The sequence below is a fragment of the Martes martes genome (genome assembly GCF_963455335.1).
Source record: "Martes martes genome assembly, chromosome: 17".
Taxonomy (NCBI): domain Eukaryota; kingdom Metazoa; phylum Chordata; class Mammalia; order Carnivora; family Mustelidae; genus Martes; species Martes martes.
The window spans coordinates 57150180-57174242 of NC_137905.1; the positions used below are offsets into that span (position 1 = coordinate 57150180).

Genomic DNA, 24063 nt, shown 5'->3' on the forward strand with positions numbered 1-24063 from the left:
GTGCTCGGTACATATTTGGGAATAAATGAGACAAGACCAGACATTAGGCAGAAATGAGCCAAGGTGAGGAGGCTGGAACAGCAGACACTGCGGAGATGGGGCTGGGAAGAAAGAAGGGAGAAGGTGGGGGAGGGAGAGTGTAAGGGGGCACCCTGGCAGAGGCAGAGTTGGGGGACCTGGACAGGCAGAAGATGTGGTCTGAGGTGGGAGGAGTCCGGGGGTGGCTCATGCTCCCAGGAGTTGCCAGGAGGGGAGTGGACAGGGCAGGGGGCTCCTGGGGGCAGCTGTTGAGCTGTCGTAAGGGTGGCCTCTGATTTGTCTGGGGGTGGTGGGCCTGGGTTGAGTCGTGGCTGAACATCATGGGGAGCAGGTGCCCCAGCCCTCAGGGATTCCCTGAGAATGGCAGGCACAGGGCACTTCCCACCTGCCCACCCAATCCCCCTCAGGAGCCCAGGGCCCGTCCACACCCTCCAGGGCATTTGAGGGAGGGGGTGGGGGATTATAGAAATGTGAAGTCTGCCTCAGGTCTGGCTGGCCCCAAGTGCAGCAGGACAACTCAGATGGCACTGAGGGACACTCTGGCGTGAGTGCAATATCATCAAAGAGGTCGAGGGTGGAGGCGTCCAGGGCCGCGAGGCTCAGGCTGGGGCTGGCATAGGGTGCCTCGGTGGGAGCCACAGCACAGGCCACCCCCAGGAAGGGGGACGGAGGCGGCGGGGGCGGTCTTCGGGGCGGAGGTCTCTGCGGAGGTGCCTCCTGGGACAGGATAGACAGGGCCAGCTCCTGGGTGGCAGCTTCAATCTTGGCAAACTGCCTGCGGGGAGATAAGCGTTACTAGCCATGAAGCATCCCCCCACCCCCGTCTGCCATCCCAGGACCAGTTTTTCCCTTCTCCTCCTCTCCATTTTTCTACTCTGGGCTACCTGGTTTCACTTTCTTAAGTCTGACAATTCAGTTTTTCTAACCCCGTTCACAGGGGAGCTCTGAACAGCTGTGGGGGTTGTGTACTGCACAAGGCGGCACCTCTGGTTCAGCGCAATGCACAATTTTGACATTTAGACTTATTATGGCCACATCCCAATGTATAAAAGTAAAAAACATCTGAAGGAAAGGGTGCCTTAAAAAGTGTCTTCCACACAAGGCGTGCCGTGGGCTGGGGCGCATGTGTAACAGTGACGCCCTGTGGATTCTGCTCCCTACAGAGCTCTTGAATCTGCCCACCTCCACATCTCCACCAATCCTTGGTGAAGTCCCCATCATTTCCCATCTGGATGACCACAATAGCCACTGTGCTGGCCTCTCCTTAGCGTTCCTACCCCTCAAGAACTGTGTGGACGGATCTCACAAACCGTGATGGGCTCAGTTACGTCTCCCTGAAATTCATAGGCTGGAGGTTGAACCCTCAGTACCCTAGAACATGAGAAATCAGGAGGGCAGCTTACGGGAAGGAGACCCCATGAGCACCTCTGGGGGCACGAAGGGCCCTGTTGCTGGATCTGAGTGTTGTTTACACTAGTGGGTTCCCTTTGGGGAAATTTGCCAAGCTCTACGCTGGTACTGTGTGCATTTCTTGTAGTTGCTAAACTTCCAGCAGAGGTTTTATTTAAACAGGTAGCTGACGTTGTATGCTTCTGTTGATGTGAAATGTCCAGAATAGACCAGTCCCTGGAGACAGGAAATGGACTGGTGGCTGTTGGTGCCGGGGGAGGGGGAATGGGAATGACTAGCAACGGGTATGGGATCTCCTTGGGGGGGATGAAAATGTTCTGGAACCCAATAGAGGGAATTGCTTGCAAAACATCATGAATATACAAAACACCAATGAACTGTACACTCTAAGACATTCAAAATGGTGAATTTTATGTTATGTCTATTTTACCCCAAGAAAAAAGGCTCATAAATAAATTAGTGCGAGCTGCCACTCCACAACTCTCTTTGATGCCAGGGAGAATAGCTTTGCTCTGAGTCCCCAGGGAAAATGTTCAGAAATGGGAGGTCAGGTTAAATGGCATAGGATGGGGGTGGGAAGAGAGAGGAGGAGTTGACTTGAACAGACTCGGTATAAATGACATTTAGGGCTGAAGAGTCATGACATTTGTGATTTGCTTGAGCTATTTTAAGAAGATAGAGGAAGGGAATAGGCTAAGATGTTATGGGCAGTGAAGTCTGATTGATGGTACGTGAGTGATCTTTAGACCAGCGGTTCTCAAACTTGAGTGCACAACGGAACACCTGGAGGGCTTTGGCAACACAGGCCCTTGGGCCCCCGAGCTTTGGGTTCTGCAGGCCTGGGGTGGCGTCCACGGATCTGTGTCTCTAGCACACGCCCCCCGCCGTGCTGAGGGGCTGATGCTGCGGGTCTGGGGACCACTTTTTGAGAACTGCTGTGTCAGACCGCTGTCTTGACTTTTCTGTAGGTTGGAAGTTCTTCACAATAAAAAGTCAAAAATCCACATGCATGGGTGGGAGGGGGCCCTTGAGGGAGCAGGGCCTGAGGGGATCTGGAGGGAGGAGGAGGAAGTGGGTGGGAAGGTGCCGAGGATAGTTTGCTTCTGACCTGGATTTTCTCAGGTCGAGGCTGGGTGCCCAGGGGGATATGCTGCAGGGCTTCCCAGGGCTGCCCATGAGGCAACTCGTGGGTGGCCTGGGTCTCCAGGAAGCGTGTGGCAGAGCCAGGCATGGGGCTGGGAATGTCTGGGATGCTACAGGGGAGAAGTTGGTCCTGGGGGAGCGGCGGGGGGGGGGCGCTGATGGGGAAGAGTAGACGGGGAACCTGGGAGGTGAGAGGCTGGCATCAGCCCAGGGTCCGGACTGGAGGTGGGCAGGGAACCCAGGTGGGGTTGGAGATGGGGAGGGTCCTGGAGTGGTTGATGAGGGGGCTGAAGAGCAGTGAGAAGGCTCTGGGACGTAGGGCTGGACCCTCTTTGAAGAGATGCGTGTAAGGGGTGTGTTGGGTGGTGGCCGGGACCATTCTGGGCGTGGCCAGGGCTGGGCATCCTGGAGGCAGGAGTTAGGTGGGACCAGGCTCCTATTTACTCAGATTGGATTCCAACACCTCTCGGAGCAAGGTTCTAGGCTGGTGGGGAGAAAAACCTGCCTTGAGAAAAGCAGGTCCTTGGGCAAGTCACTTTACCTCTCTGTGCCTCAGTTTCCTCATCTGAAAAATGAGGATTATAATAGCATCTACCTCCTAGGGTTATTATGGGGGATTAATGTTCATTGTGAGTGAGTGTGATAAGTTTATACTAAAGTGCTTAGAACAAGCACCACCATCACCATCACCACCACCATCGTCACCACCTTCACCATCATCACCACCTTCACCATCATCATCACCATCATCATCACCATCACCATCATCGTCACCATCATTATCACCATCATCACACCATCACCATCACTACCATCACCATCACCATCACCACCACCATCATCACCGCCGTCATCACCATCACCACCACCATCATCACCATCATCACCATTATCACCATCACCACCGCCATCACCATATCACCATCATCACCATCACCACCACCATTGTCACCACCTGCACCATCATCATCACCATCACCATCACCACCACCATCATCGTCATCAGCACTACCATCACCACCATCATCACATCATTGTCATTGTCATGTGATGATCGTCATTGTCATGTGATCATCATCATCATCATCCCAAGTCCCAGAGAGGCTGGATCCAGGCAGGACAGCAAAGTGGTACAGAGCACGGGCTCTGGACTCTCAGAGTGCCCGGGTTGAATCCATTCTTCAACTATGTAGTTTGTTTAAGTTATCGAATCTCTCTGAGCCTCCTGTGTGTAATGTAGGCACAAAGACAACCTACTGTGCAGATTTACTGGGAGTGTTAAGTGACATATTGTACGTCAAACCCTTAGTATCATAGACCTGGCCCACAGCAGGTGCTCTTAAGCAGGTTACTGTCACAGCGGGAGGGGAGAGCACAGGGCAAGGTGGGATGGGGCTGGGTGGAGTGTGAGAGGGACAAGCGTGAGCACAGACCTGAAGGAGTTCAGGTCCCCATCTACATTCCCGGAGACAGGGAAGGACATTGCCCCACAAAGGCTACAGATGTGCAAAGGCCCAGAGGCTGAATGGTATAGTGCTAAATGGGGATCTCCTGTTTCTTTAGGACCTAATTCCCTCCCCCTTGCACTCTGCTCCAGCCACACTTGTTCTCAGACATTCCAGGGGTGTTCCTGCCTCGGGGCCTTTGCACTGGGCTGTCTCTTGCCTGGAATGCTCTTCCCTCAGGCATCCACAGTCTTGTTCCCTGGCTTCACTCAGGTCTTGGCTCAGTTGTCACCTTCTTCATAGAGCCTTACCCACTTTACCTAAAAGGCCAGTCCTCCCCCAGCATGCCGTCCATAGCCCTTACCACTTCATAGCATGCCACATAATTTTTAAAAATGGTGGTAAAATTCACAGAACTTAAAACGGGCCACTTTAAAGTGTGCAATTCAGTGGCATTTCGTACCTTCACAGTGTGCAACTACCACCTCTAATTTGTTCCGGAACTTTTTGTCACCCCAGAAAGCAGCCCCGAGCCCCTCCCCCAGCACCACTCCCTGGCTTTCCGGCCCTGCCTGTTCTGGATGTTTCACATGAATGGCATCAGGCGATACGTGGCCTTCCATGTCTTTCACTCAGCATCATGTTCTCGAGGTCTATCCACGTATCACTTACTTTATCCACTGTCCCTGACCGGCCACCTTCCTGCAGGAGCCCAAGCTCTGCGAAGGCAGGGGCTTCTGTCTGCCTTGCACGATGGATCTCGCAGGCCCAGGATACAGTTAGTACTCAATAGATGCGTCTTGAGTGTTGATTGCCTCCGGGGGTCCCCTTCTCTCTGTTCTGTCTGGGCCCCGTCTCCCCCACTCTGAGCGGTCTGGCCCCTCCCCACCCCCCTCTGCCCACCTCCCCTCTTCCACCCCCCCTCACCTGCAGATCTGGTTGTGCAGAAACCTCCTGTGGTTGGGCCTCCTTTTGGGGGGCCGGGTCCGCCGGGGGTGCAGGGCGCGCAGCATGTGGGTAGTGGCCCCGCTCACGAAGGCACACAGTTCCCGGGGGCTGGGCTCAGAGACTGCAGGGGCTGCAGGCACCCCCGGGTGCATGGCCGGAGGACAGTCGCTTCTCCACAATATTGCCGCTGCTCAGAAAGCCGCTCTCAACTCAGAGAGAAGAGCAGCCCGAGCTGGGAGCGCAGGGCTGGGGAGGGAGGCAGACAGCACACGGGAGGAGAGGGGGCCTTTGGGAGGGGCAGGCCAACTCTGGAGGGGAGGCAGGACTCTGGTTGGAGGAGGCACGGCCCAGGGAATTAGGACCTGTCCTCCTTCCTAAGCCCCATCCCTACCTTCTGGAGGCTGGGTGCTGAGCTTCGAGGAACTCGCGGGTGGGGGCTGATACAGGAAGGGAAGGGGGGGCTTTATGGGCGCCCCTCCCCAGAGACCCAATTAGCACATAGTTGGACCTGGGATATGGGACAGGGCAGCATGGTGGGGGGCAGAGAAAAGCGCCTGGAGATAGCCAATTACAGGCACAAAGGCCTCATTAGGAGGCGAGGCCAGGGGCTGAGTCAACCGCATCGATTAGCGTTGAGGACCCTTAATGGGAATTGAGGGGAGGGGGCGGCCGGAGGCTTGGGTGCAGGCTGGGAGGGAGGGGGCACAGCTCCCTGGGAGGGTGTTGGGAGCCTCCAGCTGCGCCAGACCATGGACATCTGCCCACCCACCTGCAGCTGTACGCACCCCCCACCCCGTGCCTTCCTGGGCTCCCGCCAGGCATCCCGGAGAAACTGGCTCTGAGAGGGGGCTCGCCTGTGCCCCAGGCCTCCAGCCACCAGGAGGGCTTGGCTTCTGTGTGGGGGTTGAGCCCCAAACCCTGCATTTTGGCCGGAGCAGGAGTGAGCAGGGGAGGGGGCGGGGCACACATGCTGGCTGGCCTGGTTGCTTAGGTGGGTGACAGGAGGGATCGTTCCTGGCACAGCCTGGCTGCTGCCATGGGAGGGGAAGAGAAAACACGGGTGTGGTTTCCCTGAAGGCATTTTACTGAGGGACTAGGGGGCCCTTGGTATTTGGGGGAAGCAGAGAATAGGGTCCTGGGGCTTCGGGAGTGGGGTCCTCTTGTTTCTGGGGGGGCGTTGGCCAGAGTGGGGGACCCTGATCTGGGCTGGGGCGGGAGAGCAGCGTCTCCGTGTTTGCCCTGGGGGGTTGTGTTGCAGGTTTGTGTTGGGGGGTGGGGTGGGAGTGTCCTTGGGGTACGATTTGCCACAAACCTGGTGCCTTAAAACCACCTACACTTATTCTCCTGCAGTTCTGGGGGTCACAGGTCCAAGATGGGTCTTCTGAGCTGAAGCGCCGTGTCCCTTCTGGAGGCTCCAGGCGAGAAGCCGGCCCCCGCACCTTTTCCCGCCTCCAGAGCCGCCCAGACGTCTCCAAGCTCCCGCTGCAAGTAAGTGGCCAAGCTGGGATTTGAACTCCAGGCAGCAGAGGCCCCGACAGGACACCCTTGCGGGCAGGGTCAGCTGAGGGGCGACGGTAACAGAGGCCGGGCCCCGGCTGGGGATGGGACAGCAGCGGGCACCGAGCGTCCGCCTTGGGCACCTCCGAGGGTCTCCAGCCCCCTCCTTGGGTGTCTCCTGTCCTCTCCTCCTCACTGTCTCCGACCACAGCGCCCAGCTTGGCTGTGCTTCTCAGCTTCTCTGACCGTCTCTGTCTCTACAGGGTCTCTCAGAGTCTGCGTCCCCGTCCCTTGGCCTGGGCAAGTCGCGCGCGCGCGCGTGTGTGTTCACGTGTGTGTGCGCATCCTGGGCGTGCATGTGATGTTGTGGGACAGCTTGGAAGTTTTCCTGTCCTGTGACTTTCAGGCCCAGCTCAGGGTCCCTTGGCAAGGGGCCGTGGGGGAGGAGACCCCCTGGAGGTCCGGGCTTAGGCTCAAGTACAGCCGCTGCAGGGCTGGGGCGTGACCTTTCCTGGCCCGGCTCCACGCCACCAGGACCCAAGGACAGCATCTGCTAGACGGCTCGGTCCCTGCGCCGGCGGAGTCGGACCGCAGCGAGGGCCGCCCGGCTTCCGGCTGTGGCCTAGGGACGGTCCACCAGGGGGCGCCCACACCCCGGGTAGTGCTGCGAGGCCGGGCGGGAGCGGCCGCACCCCCACCTTCGGGCCCCTCTCCTCCTGCCTCGTCGGGGTAAGCCGGGGAGGGGGTCGTTTAGTTGTTGAATCAGCATGGATGGAAAACCTGCAGCGAGCAGGACAAGCACAGTCTGTCCCTGGAGGAGTCTGGGAGGGAGACGCCACACAACAAACAAGAAAAGACCAGTCTGGGGTGTTGGAGCTTCGATGGGGAAGGGGTGGAGAGGGAGGGAGGGAGAAGGTCTGAGAAGGTGACAACGGTCCTGCAGCCTGAGTGGGAGCGGGGGCAGCCAGGAGCTTCACAGGCAAAGGGAGCAAGAGGAAGAGGTAAAGTCAGAGAAGTGGACAGAAGCCCCAGGGTTTTGTAGGCCACGTAGGAGTCAGTTTATGAAGGCAAGAATGAGAAGGAGCTACGCAGGGTTTGAAGCTGCCGTTCTGCCTAGACCTCGGGCCCTGCCCCAAACCTTCCCCAGCCTCGCTGCACCTGGAATGCGGGGACCCCACTCCCGAATCCCCCTCTAATATGCGGGGCGGGGGACTGAGCTGTCAGGATCAGGCCAGGAGCCCAGACAAAACTTGTCTCTCAGGGGCGCCTGGGTGGCTCAGTGGATTAAGCCTCTGCCTTCGGCTCAGGTCATGGTCTCAGGGTCCTGGGATCAAGTCCCGAATCTGGCTCTCTGCTCAGCAGGGAGACTGCTTCCTCCCTCTCTCTCTGCCTCTCTCTCTGCCTCCTTGTGACGTGTCTGTCAAATAAATAAATAAAATCTTAAAAAACAAAACAAAACAAAACACCTGTCTCTCCCTGCCTCCATCCTGCTCATTACCAAGCTCTCTACCTAGTCCCAGAGGGACTTTGTTTGCCTTAAAATTTATTGTGAAAATTTACAGGTGGCAGTTTCCTGGTGTTCCCAGCCAAGAACTTAGTGGCCAACCAACCCTGTCATATTTGTTTCACACCACGGTACGGGCTAAGTTGTGTCTCCCCAGACTCATCCACTGACGTCCTAACCCGCATACGTCAAAATGTATCTATTCAGAAATAAGGTCTTTATTATTTTTTTTAAAGAGTTTATTTATTTGACAGAGATCACAAGTAGGCAGAGAAGCAGGCAGAGAGCGAGAGGGGGAAGCAGGCTCCCCGCTGAGCAGAGAGTCCTTCCTGTGGCTCAGTCAGGTGGACACATAAATGCAGGGCTCGATCCCAGGACCCTGAGATCATGACCAGAGCCAAAGGCAGAGGCTTAACCCACTGAGCCACCCAGGTGCCCCTAGAAATAAGGTCTTTAAAGGGGTCATTAAGCTAAACTCAAGTCATATGTCTATGCCCAATCCAATATGCCTGGTGTTCTCATAAGAGGAGGAAATTTGGACACGGACAGGTGCAGGGAAGACCATGTGAAGACACAGGGAGAAGACAAGCTGTGGAGACCTCAGAGGAAACCAACCCTGCCAACACCTTGATCCTGGACTTCTAGTCTCAAATATAAGAAAATAAATTTCTGTGGATTGAGCCACCCAGCCTGTGGGACCTCGTTAGGGCAGCCGCAGCAAACGAACACAAGAAGTCTATTAGTTAACGATGTTGTGTCACAAAGAACCACGATTACCATGGCTTGAAATCATGTACTCTGATCTTCTCACAGTTCCCATGGGTCAGGAGTCCAGGCACCACAGCTTACCGGGTCCTCTGGTCAGGGCTTCATGCGGCTGTGTTCAAGGTGTAGGCTGGGGCTGCAGTCTCGTCCAAGGTTGGGGTCCTCTTCCGGGCTCACGCAGGAGAACTCATTTCCTTTCATCTGTAGAACTCATGGAAGCAGGTGGCTTCAAGGGCAGAATCAACTGACATGTCACATCTCCCACCTCTAGCCCCAGTTTCAAAGACCTCGCCTGATAATATCAGGCCCACCCAGGACAACCTTTCTGTATTAGCGTTCTTCGGGGAAACAGAACCAATAGGATCTATATCTGGGTCTATTCTATTTCTATATCGAGAGACAGACAGAGATGTTATGTATCTTACACTTTATATATAAAGAGATCTACTATATGCTGTTGGCTTGTGCAATTATGGGGGAGGTCCCATGATCTGCCATCTGCATGTTGGAGGCCAGGAAAGCCAGTGTGTATTTCCAAGGCCTAAGAAGCAGAGAGCCGATGGTGTGGATTCCAGGTTGGGTCTGAAGGCCCGAGAACAGGAGCACGGAGGGCCGGCAAAGATCAGCTTTCCTGCTCGGTCAGGTAGAGAGAGAATCGAGCCTTCCTGCACCTTTTTGTTCTAGCCAGGCTTCCCGGGGGATTGGATGGTGGCCACCCACGGTGGGGAGGGCCATTTGCTTTACTCAGTCTCCTGATGCAAATGCTTCTCTCTTCCAGAAACACCTTCACAGACACGCTCAGAAATTGAGTTTAACCAGATACCTGGGCTTCCTGTGGCTCGGTCAGGTGGACACATAAAATTAACCGTTACATTTCCTTTTGATTAACATCAAATGACAGGGAGCCTGGACTGCACCTGCCCAGAGCCCTTCACCTTCACCATATCACATAACCTATCATGGGAGTGATGTCCGTCCTGTCCCCTGGCCACCGGAAGAAAAGGCACTTGGTGTACAAGGGCGTGGGTCACTGGGGATTGGCATGGGAAGATGGAAAGTGGTGGCCACTCCTGGGGAGGCCATCTGGTGCGTATCTGTCCCTGTCCACATTTTTTTTACTGAAAACAGATGGATGTGTTTTCCCTGTACAGAAGGGACTGTGTGACCCAGGGTGACTGCCGTGGAGTCTCCTCTGGCCCCCGTGCTGGGATGTGACCATGCTCCTGGGGACCTGCTAGATGGGCCTTGGATGGGGGTGGACTCCGGGGCTGGAGACACTCCTGGTTACATCACTTCCGGGCTACAGGAATCACTTCCTGGTTCAAGATGTCACGTCACTTCCTGGTTCTGTGCCTGGCCAAGAGACTTCAGAGGACCTCTATTTACCCCCCAGTCAAGTGGGGATAACATTCCTTCCCTGAGACAGGCCCATTCGGGCAGGGCTGGCTGGGTACCATGGGAGCCCCAAGAGATGTCAGAAAGGAGCATTTTCAGTCTGTGGGAGGCATAGGCCACCCCCTGGGCTCCTGCCCACCCCCCACCTTGCTTAAAGTGCATCTCTGCACTCTTTCCTGTGCTCAGATGAAAAAAGTTATTTTATTTTTAGCCTCTGGCCCTGGGAGTCCTGTCTTTGGTCCCGATGCCTCCTGCTGTGTGTGTAGGGGGAGCAGGTGCTCCAGGGACATCTGTCACCCCAGCCCCTAATCCTCTCCTCTCTGGGGAGCACAGGTGGTCATCACAAAGACAGAGTGATGGGCAGAGTGGCCCAAACCAGAATCTAATTCAGCATAGCCTGACATCACACGCCCCCTCCTTCCAGAGGGAAGGGATGTGAATTGGAGGGCTCCGGCATGTGGGGGCACCACCCTGTGATCAAAGAGGGCAGGCCCAGGCTCTCATCCTGGCTGGGCCACCTTGGAGCTGGACTGAAACCCAGGACACATTTCCCAGCCCCCCCAGTGCGGCTGTCAGGGAAGGGAGGGGGGAGTGTGAGGAAGAGGGAAAGGTCCAGGCTCCCTAGTTCCTCTCAGGGTCTCTCTTCTCCTTTGACCACCTGTGAGGGTGGGGCTGCCTTTCCCTGGAATCGGGGGTGGGTGGAGTGCAGATCCTTGCCAACCCTTTCTTGGCTGGCAGCTTTGGGATGCTGGTGGACAGAGAGGGACACAGGGGCCTTTGGGGCAAGAGTAACAGCCGAGGTCCCTGGGAAGGGTCAGGTAGGTCTCAGGTACCTTCAAAGCCTGCAGTCCCCATTCCCAGCTCTGTCCTCCAGGATGAACGGTTCATCTGGCTGGTAAGGCGGGGGGCAGGGGCTCAGAGGGCCTGGGGCTAGATTAGATGCCTGATCTAGTTGAGGGGGTTAGTCTCCCCCAAAAGCACCGGGGGCAGGGTGTGGCTGGCCAGAAACAAGAACGCCAGGGGCCTGCAGTGGTGTTTGCTAGGTTCCACGTTTAAACTCCTAGACGTCTTCGCTCACCCATACCCACCTCTCCTGCTTTATTTTTCTTAGCAGCCTGTAGAATGGGACATACATTATCACTTGTTTATTCCTTATTTCTTGCCTTCCCTCCCCCGCCCGATAGATTTTATATAAACTCACCGGGACAAGACTTTTGCGGCCCTCACACCCTATTGCTCTGTCCCCAGCTCTAAGCTAAGACCCAGGAGGCGCCTGGATCAGGACAGAGGGTCTGGATACCACAAGGCCCGACCTGGGCCCCTCTGATGATTTCCTGTGCTCTTATCTGTGTCTCAGACGCCTGGACTCCCAGTTTGCTTGTCTGTATGAGGTCCCACGAGGCCCCTCGCAGAGGGTTCTACATGGTGTCTAGCTACTACTGTTTGAAAAAAGCAGGTAAATCTGCACAGCCAGTTAGTTGCTTGAGGCCATTGGATTCAAAACCTTTGCGTACTTTCTGGCTCCAGAGTACGGGATGGCGGACGAGGGCAGGTGCTGGGACTCTGCCCTCTCACCTCTCTTATTGTACCTGCTGACTGGCAGGTAGAGGGGAGCTGGTTGGGGGCTCTGTTGGCACGGAGAGCTCCTTTCACTGTTGCGGGGACCCCAGTGGCCTGAGATGAAGCAGGTGGGCCTGGGTCCCCCCACAGCCGGCTGGGCCGTACATTCCACATCCACACCTTGACCCAGTGTGGAGTCCTCCATCTGGAAGCAACCTTAGGGAGTCGGGGAGCTCTAGAAGCAGGTGGTGACCAACCCCCCCACCCCGCCACCGTCGCCCCCCAGCCCGGGCCTCCTAACTCTACCTGGTGCCTGCAACTCTCGCCTTCCCCTCTGTATTCCTCAGTAGCTCAGAGCTCTGGTCCTGTGTCTCTGCCAGGCCCTGGGCAGCTTCCTTTCTGGCAGAGGAGGCAAAAGCTGAAGTGAAAGGGATGTTCGGGCTAAGCTGGAATCCTAGGATTTCCATGCACGAGTTCACTGGAGACTGCAAAAACCATCCTGTAGGGCCGGGACAGGTCCACACCCGCTCCGATCACAGCGGAGTTTGGGCCTGCCTGGGGGCCTTGGGAAACCGCCTGGGAGGCTCATTCAACGAAGAGTAGCACTTGCTTCCGACCAGACCCTTGCTGGTTGCCGCAGATGCTCGGGTGAATCATGGCTGAGAAGGGCCGGGCCTGTAACAGGACCCCACCTAGCATGGCCGGCTTTCCTGTAATGGGACCCCACCTAGCATGGCGGGTTTTCCTGTAATGGGACCCCACCTAGCATGGCGGGTTTTCCTGCCGGAGTTGAGGAGGTGTGGGGTAGGAGCAGAGGGGCCTTTTGGTCCGACAAACAGCTGAGGCTGAGGGGGATTGTCCTGGAGCAGTGGTTCTCAACCAGGGGACATGTGGGGGAGAGAAGGTGGAGGCCCAGCACAGGGAGGCCGCTGACCCCCCCTACAAGGCTCAGGATGGCCCTCACAACAAGGAACGGTCTGGCACAGATGTTACAAGTCCCATGGTTGAGAAACTGGGCTGAATGACCTGCAAGACCCGGTATGGCTCAAAGGCTGAGGCCGTCCTGGGCTGTCGTGGAAAGGAGGGATGGGGATCCGGGACAGCTCAGTGGTTCCCTAAGGTCCCAGGCCACGAAGGAGAGAAGGCACAGCTGGTTCCTGCACAACCACACACACGAGCACGCAGCAGACGCCCAGGAACCGCGAGCGCTGGGACCTCTGCGGGGCAGGAAGCTTCGTGGGCCTCAGTTTCCCCAACGGGACAATTAGAGACCGGGACCTGGGGGCCGGGCCAGGAAGCATCACAGCCCTGGCAGGCGAGGCCGTTCGCAAACCAAGGTGCCGCAGAGGGATTCTAGACAGAGAGGGAGAATCGATAGTCGAAAAAGGGAACAGGCCACCCCACGTCCAGGCCCGGCCTTCCCGGGCCTTGCACTGACTTCCGAAACGACCAGGCAGTTGGGGGCCGGGCAAGAACTACAACTCCCACAATGCCGCGCGCCGCTTACGCTAGGGAAGGAGCGACCGCCGCCGGCCAACGGGAGGGGCGAGGCGGGGCCTCGGCGCACGTGGCGTCGTGACGCGCCAACGGCAACGTCGGGGTTTGTGTGCGCGAGAGGCCGCCGATAAAGGTTGGGTGCCTCGCGCCGGGGGCTGTTGGGAGGGAGCGCGCCCCCGCCCCCCTCTCAGGCCCCCACTCCCGTCCCGCCGCTGCCGGGGCCCCGTCTTCCCGTCGGCCCCCGCGGGAAGGCCCTAGGTCTCCCCCGCTCATTCCCCCGTTCGGGGCCGCAGGTGAGAGACCGGAGGGGTGGGGGTGGGGGTAGGGACCGGAGGGCGGAGACGTTGGGGAAACGGCGAGCGTGAAACCGGAAGGGACGCCTTAAAGGGAAGGGCGCTACTTCACCTCCGACTTCCGTCCGCTAGGCCGGCTCCGCCCCCTTAAAGGGCAAGGGCTGCTTTTAGAGGGGCGGTCAGGTTCTGCGGTTCCCCGCGGCTTCCCGCTTTTTCTCCTCTTAAGGACGGGCCCTCTCGTGGAAAGGTCGCGGACAGTGTCCCAGACATCGACGGGGTAGCTTCTGAGCCCTGGTGGCTTCGAAGCCCCCTCTAGCTTAGCTCGGCAAAGGTGGAGTTCGGTGGGCAGCGGGAGCAGCCTCTTAAAGGGGAAGTCGGGCCTGATGGAAGGGTGTGGTCCGGCTTTGGGCAGGGTGGGTCCGGCTCGGGCCCAGGGCGGACGGCTCTCGTTTAAGGCCTGCTCGGCCTTCCGAAGAGGCACGTGCAGTTTCTCGTAAAAGGACTTGCTTCCATTTTAAAGAGGACGCTCATCGTATTAAAGGGAATCTTGATAGCCCGTCCAAAGGGGATGCCCGGCCTTTTTCATTCAGGACACGTCTTCTCAGGGCTCGCTCTGCCAGACGTTGTTTTAGGCGCTGGAGTGCGACAGTGACTAAGACGCCACTCGATTTAGCGGGCAGAGGGCTGGGGATGCTGCCGAACGCCCCACAGCCTTCGGGACAGGTGGCCAGCCCCACATCTCAGCAGGGCTGAGGGTTGGAAACCCTGATGAGAAGCAGGTTGGGAGGTGATAAGTGCTGTAGAGAACGGGGAGTGTTGGAACGGGTTGCAAGTCTACGTCTGGGGCAGGGAATGCCTCCGCGGGGTGACATGTCAGCAAGCACCCTGGCAGGAAGGGGGTGGTCCCTGGCGGAGGCCTGGGTGAGCTCCAGGGGGTGACTGGGTGGTGTGAGAGTCAGGCTAGCGGGAGGTCAGGGAGGGAGGCGGCCAAGGGCATGGGAAGTCTGCAGGCTCCTGCAAGACATCTGTCTTCTCTGAAGTGGGAGCTGTAGAGGCCTTTGGCAAGTTCCCCGCAGCCTTTGTGTTGGGCGCACACTGGGGGTAGGAAGCGTAGGGCTGGAAGCATGGAGATCTGTTTTAGGAGCCTGTTGCCACTGCCCAGGAGGAAGGCCTTGGACAAAGGTGGCAATGGGGCCTCAGAGAAGTGGCCACATTCCAGATATGTTCGTGCTGGGACAGGAGAGCCCGCCGATGGGTTGGGCATAGGTGGTGAGAGAAAGAGGCGATGCCTGAGGAAGGGCCGAGTGGTTTTCAGGGAGGGAGATTGTGGGTGAAGAACGAAGCAAGCAGGAGTGAACCCCCCCAAGTTAGATTTGGGGCATGTTAAGTTTGAGTTGTCTGTGGGGCTTCCATATGGCACACTGTAGCAGAGGGATTAGAGTTCAGAGGAGACGGTGTCAAATAGAGATACAGACTGAGATCTGAAAACGAGTTGGGGCTCCTTGGGAGACAGTGTAAATGAGGAAGAGGACAAGGATCGGCAGAGCCCGGGGCTCCTCAGTTCACAAGTCAGGGAGGTGAAAAGGCACCAGTGCCCCAAGGTGAGGAGAGTAGGTAAGGACCAGAGACCATGCAGTTCAGCACTAAGGAAGCCAGGAGTGGAGTCAGGGGAGGAGCCTCTGAGTGATGGGGTTTGAGAGGGGAAAACACATGTTTTTTGTTTTGTTTTCATGTGAGAGAAAGAGAGAACACAGAGGGAGAGTGACAGGGAGAAGCTAACTCCCTGCTGAGCTGAGAGCCCAGTGCGGGGTTTGATCCCAGGACCCCGAGATCAGGACCACAGCTGAAGGCAGACGCCTGACGGACTGAGCCACCCAGGCGCACTTTGACAGCACTTTGAGTTGCTTTGCTGCAAGGGAGAAATAAGACCAGAGCTGGGGGGGGGGGCGGGTAAGGTGAAGGGTTTTGTTGTTTGTTTGTTTTAAAGAGGAGAGATGCAGCTCGAGGATACCCTGAAACGGTCCGGGAGATAAGGAAGAGTTGTAGGTGGAAGTCAGAGTCCATGGGCCAGCGGCAGGCAGGGGACGGGCTAGTTCCGGAATTCTCAGCCTCAGCGCTAGTGGTGTTCGGTGCTGCGGAGGCCTGTCCTGTGCACTGGAGGGTGTCCAGCAGCATCCCTGGTCTCCCCTCACCGGATGCCGGGAGCACCAGCCCCTCCAGGCGACAGCTCGAGTCTCCAGGCATCATCCCCTGGGATGGGAGAGTCGTCACTTGTTCTCGTTGAGAATCACTGCTTTTGCAGTTGGAACATGGGAACGTTCTCTTCTGCTTGCTTTTATGTTCTCAGTGGCAAGGTCACCGGCTAAGAGGAGGAGGGGGAAGGAGAGAGGTTTGAGGGGAGCAGAGGCTTGTCCAGTACCACCTGCTGGGTGGGAGTGTGTGTGGTGAATGGACAGAGGAGTGCAGTGTGAGCGGTGCCAGGAACTTTGAGATACACGGGCGAGAGCGCAAAGGGGGACTGAAGCCAAGGCCGCCCACTGGCTCAGTCAGTAGAGTGCTCGACTCTTGATCACGGAGCTGTGAGTTCAAGCCGCACATTGGGCATGGGGATTACCTAAAAAATAAAATCTTGGGGCACCTGGGTGGCACAGCTGTTTGAGCAGCCGACTCCTGATTTTGGCTAAGGTCATGATCTCAGGGTCATGAGATCAAGGCCCACATCAGGCTCCACGCTCAGCGGGGAATCTGCTTGAGATTCTCTCTCTCCTCTCCCTCTACCCCTCCTGCTTGTACAGGCTGTCTCTCTCTCTTAAATAAATAAATATATCTTTAAGAAAAATAAAATCTTAAAATAAAGAATTTTTTAAAAAGGGAGACTGCAGCCAGGCAGGAAGTGAAGATGTGGATGGGGTGGTGGGTGCAGAGCCATTATGGGTCTGGGGGAGGTTAGGGATCTTTGATTAATACCCAGAAGGGAGAAGGCGAGCAGGATGGGGCATGGTGGAGGGCGGAATGCTCGCAGGGCTTTAGTTACGGTGGCATTGGGAACTGGTGGGAACTGCTATTGAGGCGGGGTGGAAGATGAGGTTTTAGAGGGAGAAGGGTCAAGTGTCAGATGCCAGGGTTCGAGAGAGAGACCCCCCAGGCTTCTTCAAGGACAGTGCCTGTCTGTAGAGGGAAGGAGCTTAGTCCTAGGGGAAGTGCTGGGCCTTCTAAAGACCACGCACAGCTTTCTCAGACTTGTTTGGCCTCCTGGAGGGGATGGCCAGCATCCTATGGCTGGTGAGCACTCCTCCCAATTTTCCAGAACTTTCTGTTTCAGCGCCTAAAGCCTTGCACTGGGGCAGACCCGAACCACTACGGGCCCTGATCTAAAGAGAGCCTCCCTGTCCCTGGCTGGGGGGCTGGGGTGGTCCCCTCTGCCTCTTCAGGGGCAAAGGTGTATGTCCAGGTTGAGAACATGGGGTGTTTGGGTGGAGGTGGGGTGAGCTCCCGCCTTCCCCTGACCCAGAATCCCCCGCCAGGTGTGATGGTCGGCTCCCACGCAGACATGGCACCCGCCTCTACCACCGAGGGGCCCGGGGAGAAGCCCGGCCCCACGGCCCCCACCCCAGCGGCCCAGTATGAGTGTGGGGAGTGTGGCAAGTCGTTCCGGTGGTCATCTCGGCTCCTCCACCACCAGCGCACGCACACGGGCGAGCGGCCCTACAAGTGCCCCGACTGCCCCAAGGCCTTCAAGGGCTCGTCCGCCCTGCTCTACCACCAGCGGGGCCACACGGGTGAGCGGCCCTACCAGTGCCCCGACTGCCCCAAGGCCTTCAAGCGCTCCTCGCTGCTGCAGATACACCGCAGTGTGCACACGGGCCTGCGGGCCTTCACGTGCGGCCAGTGCGGCCTGGCCTTCAAGTGGTCTTCGCACTACCAGTACCACCTGCGGCAGCACACGGGCGAGCGGCCCTACCCGTGCCCCGACTGCCCCAAGGCCTTCAAGAACTCGTCCAGCCTGCGGCGCCACCGGCACGTGCACACGGGCGAGCGGCCCTACACCTGCGGCGTGTGCGGCAAGAGCTTCACCCAGAGCACCAACCTGCGGCAGCACCAGCGCGTGCACACGGGCGAGCGGCCCTTCCGCTGCCCGCTCTGCCCCAAGACCTTCACGCACTCGTCCAACCTGCTGCTGCACCAGCGCACGCACGGCGCCGCCGCCGCTGCTGCCGCCGCCGCCCCCGCCGCCGCCGCCGCCGCCCCCGCCCCGCCGCAGCAGGAGCCCGGCGCCAAGGTCTTGGTGTCGGACGCCTACCTGCACGCGTCCGCGCCGCCGCCGCCGCCGCCTGCGCCCCCGCCCGTGGTGCCGGAGCTGTTTCTGGCCGCGGCGGAGACCACGGTGGAGCTGGTGTACCGCTGCGAGGGCTGCGAGCTGGGCTTCGGCAGCGAGGAGCTGCTCCTGGAGCACCAGCCCTGCCCCGGGCCCGAGGCCGCCACCCCGCCCCAGGACGGTCACGCCCCCACGGCGCCCAAGGCAGACCCCGCCCCGCCGCCCTCCCAGTCCCCGCCGGCCCCCGCGCCGCAGCCCCCGCCGGCCTCCGCAGCCCCCGGCTTCGCCTGCCTCCCGTGCGGGAAGTCCTTCCGGACGGTGGCCGGCCTCTCCCGCCACCAGCACAGCCACGGCGCGGCCGGCGGCCAGGCGTTCCGCTGTGGCAGCTGCGACGGCGCCTTCCCGCAGCTGGCCAGCCTCCTGGCGCACCAGCAGTGCCACGTGGAAGAGGCGGCTGCCGGGCGCCCGCCCCCCCAGGCGGAGGCCGCCGAGGTCACCTGTCCCCAGGAGCCCCTGGCCCCCGCCGCCCCCGCCCCGCCCACCGCCGCTGCGCCGGCGCCCAGCCCCGCGGGCACCGAGCGGCCCTACAAATGCGCGGAGTGCGGCAAGGCCTTCAAGGGCTCCTCCGGACTGCGCTACCACCTGCGGGACCACACGGGCGAGCGGCCCTACCAGTGCGGTGAGTGCGGCAAGGCCTTCAAGCGCTCCTCGCTGCTGGCCATCCACCAGCGCGTGCACACGGGCCTGCGGGCCTTCACGTGCGGCCAGTGCGGCCTCACGTTCAAGTGGTCCTCGCACTACCAGTACCACTTGCGGCTGCACTCGGGCGAGCGGCCCTACGCCTGCGGGGAGTGCGGCAAGGCCTTCCGGAACACGTCGTGCCTGCGGCGCCACCGGCACGTGCACACGGGCGAGCGGCCCCACGCCTGCGGCGTGTGCGGCAAGAGCTTCGCGCAGACCTCCAACCTGCGGCAGCACCAGCGCGTGCACACGGGCGAGCGGCCCTTCCGCTGCCCGCTCTGCCCCAAGACCTTCACGCACTCGTCCAACCTGCTGCTGCACCAGCGCACGCACTCCGCCGAGCGCCCCTTTGCCTGCCCGGTGTGCGGCCGCAGCTTTGTCATGGCGGCCTACCTGCAGCGGCACCTGAGGACGCACGCCCCCGCGCCCACGGCCGCCGCCGGCCCCGCGGCCCCCGCCGCCGGCTCCCAGCCCCCCACCCCGCTGGCCGCCGCCCCAGCCGCGTCTGCCACCCAAGACGTCCACGTTCTCCCGCACCTCCAGGCCACGCTCTCCCTCGAGGTGGCAGGGGGCCCGGCTCCGGCCCCGCCCCCAGGCCAGGCAGCCCCCAACTCCCAGACTTTCCTCCTGGTGCAGACCGCCCAGGGCCTGCAGCTCATCCCCAGCAGCGTCCAGCCGCCCACGCCACCGCCCCCACCGGCTCCCCCCAAGCTCATCCTGCTGCCCTCGTCCAGTCCTGGTGCCGGGAGCAGCCGCGGTAGGCAGGGCCCACGAGCAGCAGGGAAATCTGGTCAGGCGCCTGGAGTAGTATGGCTGCCAGGTCCTGGGGGACTGGGGGTTCAGGGCGGGGGCAACGCAGGGGCCAGCGGGGGAGGGCAGAGCCTCATTGTTCTACAGAATGTAGGGGGTGGGGAGGCAGGGGCACAGGAAGTGAGTGGGGTCCAGCTCCAACCCCTCCGGCCAGCCCCTGAAGTGACCACGGTCCAGCTCCAGCCAGCCCAGGAGGTGACCACGGTCCAGCTCCAGCCGGCTCAGGAGGTGACCACGGTCCAGCTCCAGCCTGTGGCAGGCCAGCTCTCCAATCCCAGTGGGGGAGCAGTGACCACTGAGGCCCCCAACCTGCTGGTGGTTCAGAGTGGTCCAGCCGAGGAGCTGCTGGCGGGCCCTGGCCCCGGGGAGCCCAGTGATGGTGACGCCAGTACTGGCGTCGTCCAGGATGTGCTCTTCGAGACGCTGCAGACGGACGAGGGGTTGCAGAGCGTCCTGGTGCTGAGCGGGGCAGATGGTGAGCAGACCCAGCTGTGTGTGCAGGAGGTAGAGACCCTCCCCACTGGGCTGGCAGAGCCTCCTGCCCCAGGCCCACCGGGACAGAAACTGCTCATCATCCGCAGCGCACCGGCCACGGAGCTGCTGGAGAACAGCCCTGGTGGAGGAGGCGCTCCCACACTGCAGCTGCTGACCCCTCCACCACCGGGCCAAGCCTCTGCTCCAGTGGGCATCTCCACAGCTCCCACCTCCCAGATGGTCCAAGTGGTACCCACTGGCGCTGCCCCCGGAGGCATGCCTCCACAGGGCCTGCCCTCCATCCAGATTGTCCAGACTCTGCCCGCAGTCCAGCTGGTACACACATTTTGAAAAGAACCACTGGGTTCTTGAGGGCCCCACACAGAGACCCGGACTCCCTGCTTGGGCTGGACTGGGCTGGGCTGCGCAGGGCGGCAGGGGAGCTGCGGGCTGGGCTTGCTAATAAAGACCAGAATCTCCTCTCCGCCGTTTTGTTCTCTTGGGGGCGGCTGCGGTGGGGGCAATGTCACGGCGGTAGCCACCGCTTGGGAGCTCGGAGTCTTGTTCTCTATTGCTTCCTGGCTCTCAGGGGACTGACTTTGCGATTGGGAGCCAGCCACCACTTCTTCTTCTTCTTCTTCTTTTTAAAAGATTTTATTTATTTATTTGACAGATCACAAGTAGGCAGAGAGGCAGGCAGAGAGAGAGGGAGGAAACAGGCTCCCCGCTGAGCAGAGAGCCCGACGCGGGGCTCGATCCCAGGACCCTGAGATCATGACCTGAGCCGAAGGCAGAGGCTTTAACCCACTGAGGCACCCAGGCTCCCCGGGAGCCAGCCACTTCTAAGTGAGGTTCTGTTTGTCCTAAAAAAAAAAAAAAAAAAAAAAAAAGGAGGCGCGGTGGTCACTAGAGTGGGGAAGAGCGGGGATCTAGAATCCAGGTTGTGCCGCTTGTTCGCTGTCAGTCACCCCACCGGTCCCCTCATCTAGGAAATGGGTGGGTGGGAATCCGGGTCCCGAAGGTCCCTGAAAGAGAGCCCAGGAGGCTTGGGTGGAGGTTCCTGGGGTCGGATCTGAGTTTGGGAGCCGCGAGCGCGGGACGCGGCCCCTCCCGCGAAGGCCGCAGAGCCAATGAGAACTGGTGCGCTCCGGTCGCCGCCCCGCACCCGCCCGCAGCTTGCTTAGCAACCGCCGTCGTGCGCGGCTCCTCTGCCGGCCGCGTAAGTACCGTCCTGCCCGGCCCCGCCGCCCTCGTCCCCTCCGGGCCGGCCCCGCGACTGCTCCTCCCTCTGCCCCAACCCCGGCGGGGTCGCTGCTCCCCGCTCCGGTCCCTCCCCGGCCACCCGGCCACCCGCCCGCCCCGGCCAGGATGCTTGGCAACCGTTGCTAAGGCAGGGTGCAGGCCCCGCCCCCGTGAGCGCGGGCGTGACGTCACTTCCGCAGGCGACCCCTTCCCGACCCTGCTGCCCCCACACCTAGTGGAAGGATTGAGGCGACCTGCAGAAGTTCTTGCGGTGCCTGCCCCTGCGACGCGGGTCGGGGACGCCTGTGGGGCAGGGAGCGTGGTCCAGGCCCTGGCTGTTTGGGGGCGGGGGGAGTTCCGCTGACTCCCCAGGGCAGCCCCGGAGCCTGGGGGGGAGCACGGGCTGCGCGGGGTTGGCGTCTGTAGGGCTCTTGGGGGGAATGCGCTGAGCACCGCGGCGGGCAGAGCCGGGGGGGGGGTGGTCCGGGGGACTTGAGAAAGGTCGCGGGGTGGAGGGTGAATCCCGTGCTGCCTGGAACCTCGCTCGGGGGCCCCAGCGTCCCCAGTGTCCCCTGCTGCTGCTGGTCCCCATGCCTGGGGCGCTGTGGGGACGAGGGGGGCCCTTCACTGACGCTGGCCTGCTTGTTTCACCAGGTGCACGCCTGCTCCCCTCGGGGGCGCGGGAGCCGGGGGGCTGCAATGGCCCCCGGCCACTTGTCAGTGCGGGAGATGAGGGAAGATGAGAGACCCCTGGTGCTGGAGATGCTGAAGGTGAGAGCAGGCGGGGGCGCCTCGTGAGCGGCTCCCGACACCTGCCTGAGCCAGCGTGGACTCCCAGAGCGGGATCCGTTCCTCCTGAGAGTCTTCCTGGCTCGGTCCCTTCCTTTCCTAGTGCCTTCTTCCTACCCCTGGGGTCAGAAAGGTTTTAGGGGCGCCTGGCTGGTTCAGTGGGGACCGCGGGGTCGTGAGTTCAAGCCCTACTTCGGGTGTAGAGATTACTTAAAAGTTTTCGTAGGTGGAGGGCTGTGAGATGTGTGTGGCATCAGCTCTGTAGCCCCTCTACAGACTTCAGCCCGCCCTGTGCCCACCCACTGCCTGGACACCCCCCACCCCCACCCCTCGCCAGCCCAGCACTCTCCAAGCAGAGCCCTTGGGCCTCAGCCTGGCGCTGAGTAACCCCCTCACCCCCGCCCCCAGCGCCACCTCCTGCTGCCCAGAGAATGCTCCTCCTCGGAACTGGGCCAGTCCCCTGTCCTGTTCTGGGCTCAGCCTCACACCTGCAGCTCCCCTGCGTCGTGTGTCCACCACAGCTCCCACCTCACTCACTCGCTCAGGACCCAGTGTGCCCGACACTGTGTCTACCGGAGCCCAGAGCAGACGCGGGCTGTCCCTGCCTGTTCCCTGGCTGCAGGCCCGCCCCGTCACAGCGCCTTCCCTTCTCCTCCACCCCTTCGCCCCTGCCTGGGCACAGCCCACCCCCTCTTCTCTCCCTGGAGGTCCCATAGCACGGGGGCCCTGGTGGGAGGGGCGGCCCGGGACCCCGGCTCTGACGGTGCCTTCCGCCCGCAGGCAGGTGTGAAGGACACGGAGAACCGTGTGGCCCTCCACGCCCTGACGCGGCCACCAGCCCTGCTCCTCCTGGCAGCGGCCAGCAGCGGCCTGCGCTTCGTCCTGGCCTCCTTCGCCCTGGCCCTTCTCCTGCCCGTGTTCCTGGCTGTGGCAGCCATGAAGCTGGGCCTGCGGGCCCGATGGGGCTCACTGCCTCCGCCAGGTGGCCTGGGGGGCCCCTGGGTGGCCGTGCGTAGCTCGGGGGATGTGTGCGGGGTCCTGGCCCTGGCCCCAGGCTCCAGCGCTGGGGACGGGGCCCGGGTCACCCGCCTCTCTGTCTCTCGCTGGCACCGCCGCCGAGGTGTGGGCCGGCGGCTGCTGGCCTTTGCCGAGTCCCGGGCACGGGCCTGGGCGGGCGGCATGGGGGAGCCCCGGGCCCGGCTTGTGGTCCCTGTGGCGGTGGCAGCGTGGGGTGTGGCAGGGATGCTGGAGGGGTGTGGCTACCAGGCTGAGGGGAGCTGGGGCTGCATGGGGTACACGCTGGTGAGGGAGTTCAGCAAGGACCTGTGACTCTGGACCGCGTGCGAGGGAGAGCACTGTGTGAGTGCCGACTGTGTGCAGGTTCTCCCTCGGTGGATCCCCAGCCTGCCCGGGGCCCAGAAGCAGGTCTGCAGAGGGCGAGACACCCCACTGCAGGCCAATGTCTGCCTGTAGTGTCTGAACTTTTCATAGAGGTCAACTGTCCAGCCCCCAACCCAGATTTTGTCTGCACTGAGACCTCTCCTCAGTCTGGTGCCAAGGTTGCACCATTTGCGTTCCAGGCCTGAGCCCGGGGGAGAGAGGTGGGGAGGAGGAGAGCGGGCCCGCCCTATGGGGTAGGACTTGTGGCAGGGGCACCCCAAGTAGGGACGAGGCCCTTTTGGGAGTGGGGAGGGGTTTACTGACTGCTCGGAGCGGGTCAGCAGAGCCTTTGCAGAGGAGGGTAGCCTACCCAGAAGGAGGCCCTGGCCAGGACAGTGTGGGCACCGGGCTGCCCACGCCAGGCCCCTCCCCGGAAGGTGAGCCGAGAGGGGCCGCCAGACCCATCTGGTTTTTTGCACCCGATTGTTAATAAAGCCTGAAACTGCTGTGCGCAGAGCTCTCTGATGCCTTTTCCAGTCTGTGTCTGAACGCCCCCCCTTCTGTCTGGCTTCTCCTTTCCCCGACTTGACATTAATTGTTGCTGGGGGTGCTGGACCGGGAGAAGGGGAGGCAGTGAGCTCACGGCAGCCCTGCTCCCTGCCAGCCCTCTGACTCACGCTCCCCATTACCGAATTTTTTCCGACTCACAGCTGCCTGGTGCAGAGTGGGGGGTGGGGGGAGTGAGTGAGCGTGAGTATGTGTGTGTGAGTGTGTGTGAGTGTGCGTGTGGAGTCCCCCTCCCTCACCTTAGACTCA

The 24063-nt window shown here is 60.5% G+C and overlaps 3 protein-coding genes across 4 annotated transcripts; 2 read left to right on the plus strand and 1 right to left on the minus strand.

Annotated features, from left to right (window-relative positions):
- Positions 1–357: 357 nt before the first annotated feature.
- LOC308358324 (uncharacterized protein C19orf85) lies at positions 358–5137 on the minus strand (the record flags this gene model as incomplete). Its single annotated transcript, XM_080828511.1, has 2 exons — positions 358–814; positions 4965–5137. 2 exons carry the CDS (start codon positions 5135–5137, stop codon positions 358–360), a joined length of 630 nt encoding a protein of 209 aa, XP_080684637.1.
- Positions 5138–17046: 11909 nt separating this feature from the next.
- ZNF628 (zinc finger protein 628) lies at positions 17047–20187 on the plus strand (the record flags this gene model as incomplete). The annotated part of the gene is made up of 5 exons (XM_080828632.1): positions 17047–17715; positions 17758–18320; positions 18375–19011; positions 19096–19309; positions 19517–20187. 5 exons carry the CDS (start codon positions 17047–17049, stop codon positions 20185–20187), a joined length of 2754 nt encoding a protein of 917 aa, XP_080684758.1.
- Positions 20188–21256: 1069 nt separating this feature from the next.
- Positions 21257–23771, plus strand: NAT14 (N-acetyltransferase 14 (putative)). Of its 2 annotated transcripts, none has more exons than XM_080829623.1 (3): positions 21257–21370; positions 21733–21849; positions 22648–23771. In XM_080829623.1, the coding sequence occupies exons 2-3, from the start codon at positions 21778–21780 to the stop codon at positions 23194–23196; spliced, it is 621 nt and encodes a 206-aa protein (XP_080685749.1). In that variant the 5' UTR covers positions 21257–21370; positions 21733–21777; the 3' UTR covers positions 23197–23771. The 2 variants fall into 2 exon arrangements, with proteins under 2 accessions (XP_080685749.1, XP_080685748.1); XM_080829622.1 differs by having other exon boundaries at positions 21257–21349.
- Positions 23772–24063: the final 292 nt, after the last annotated feature.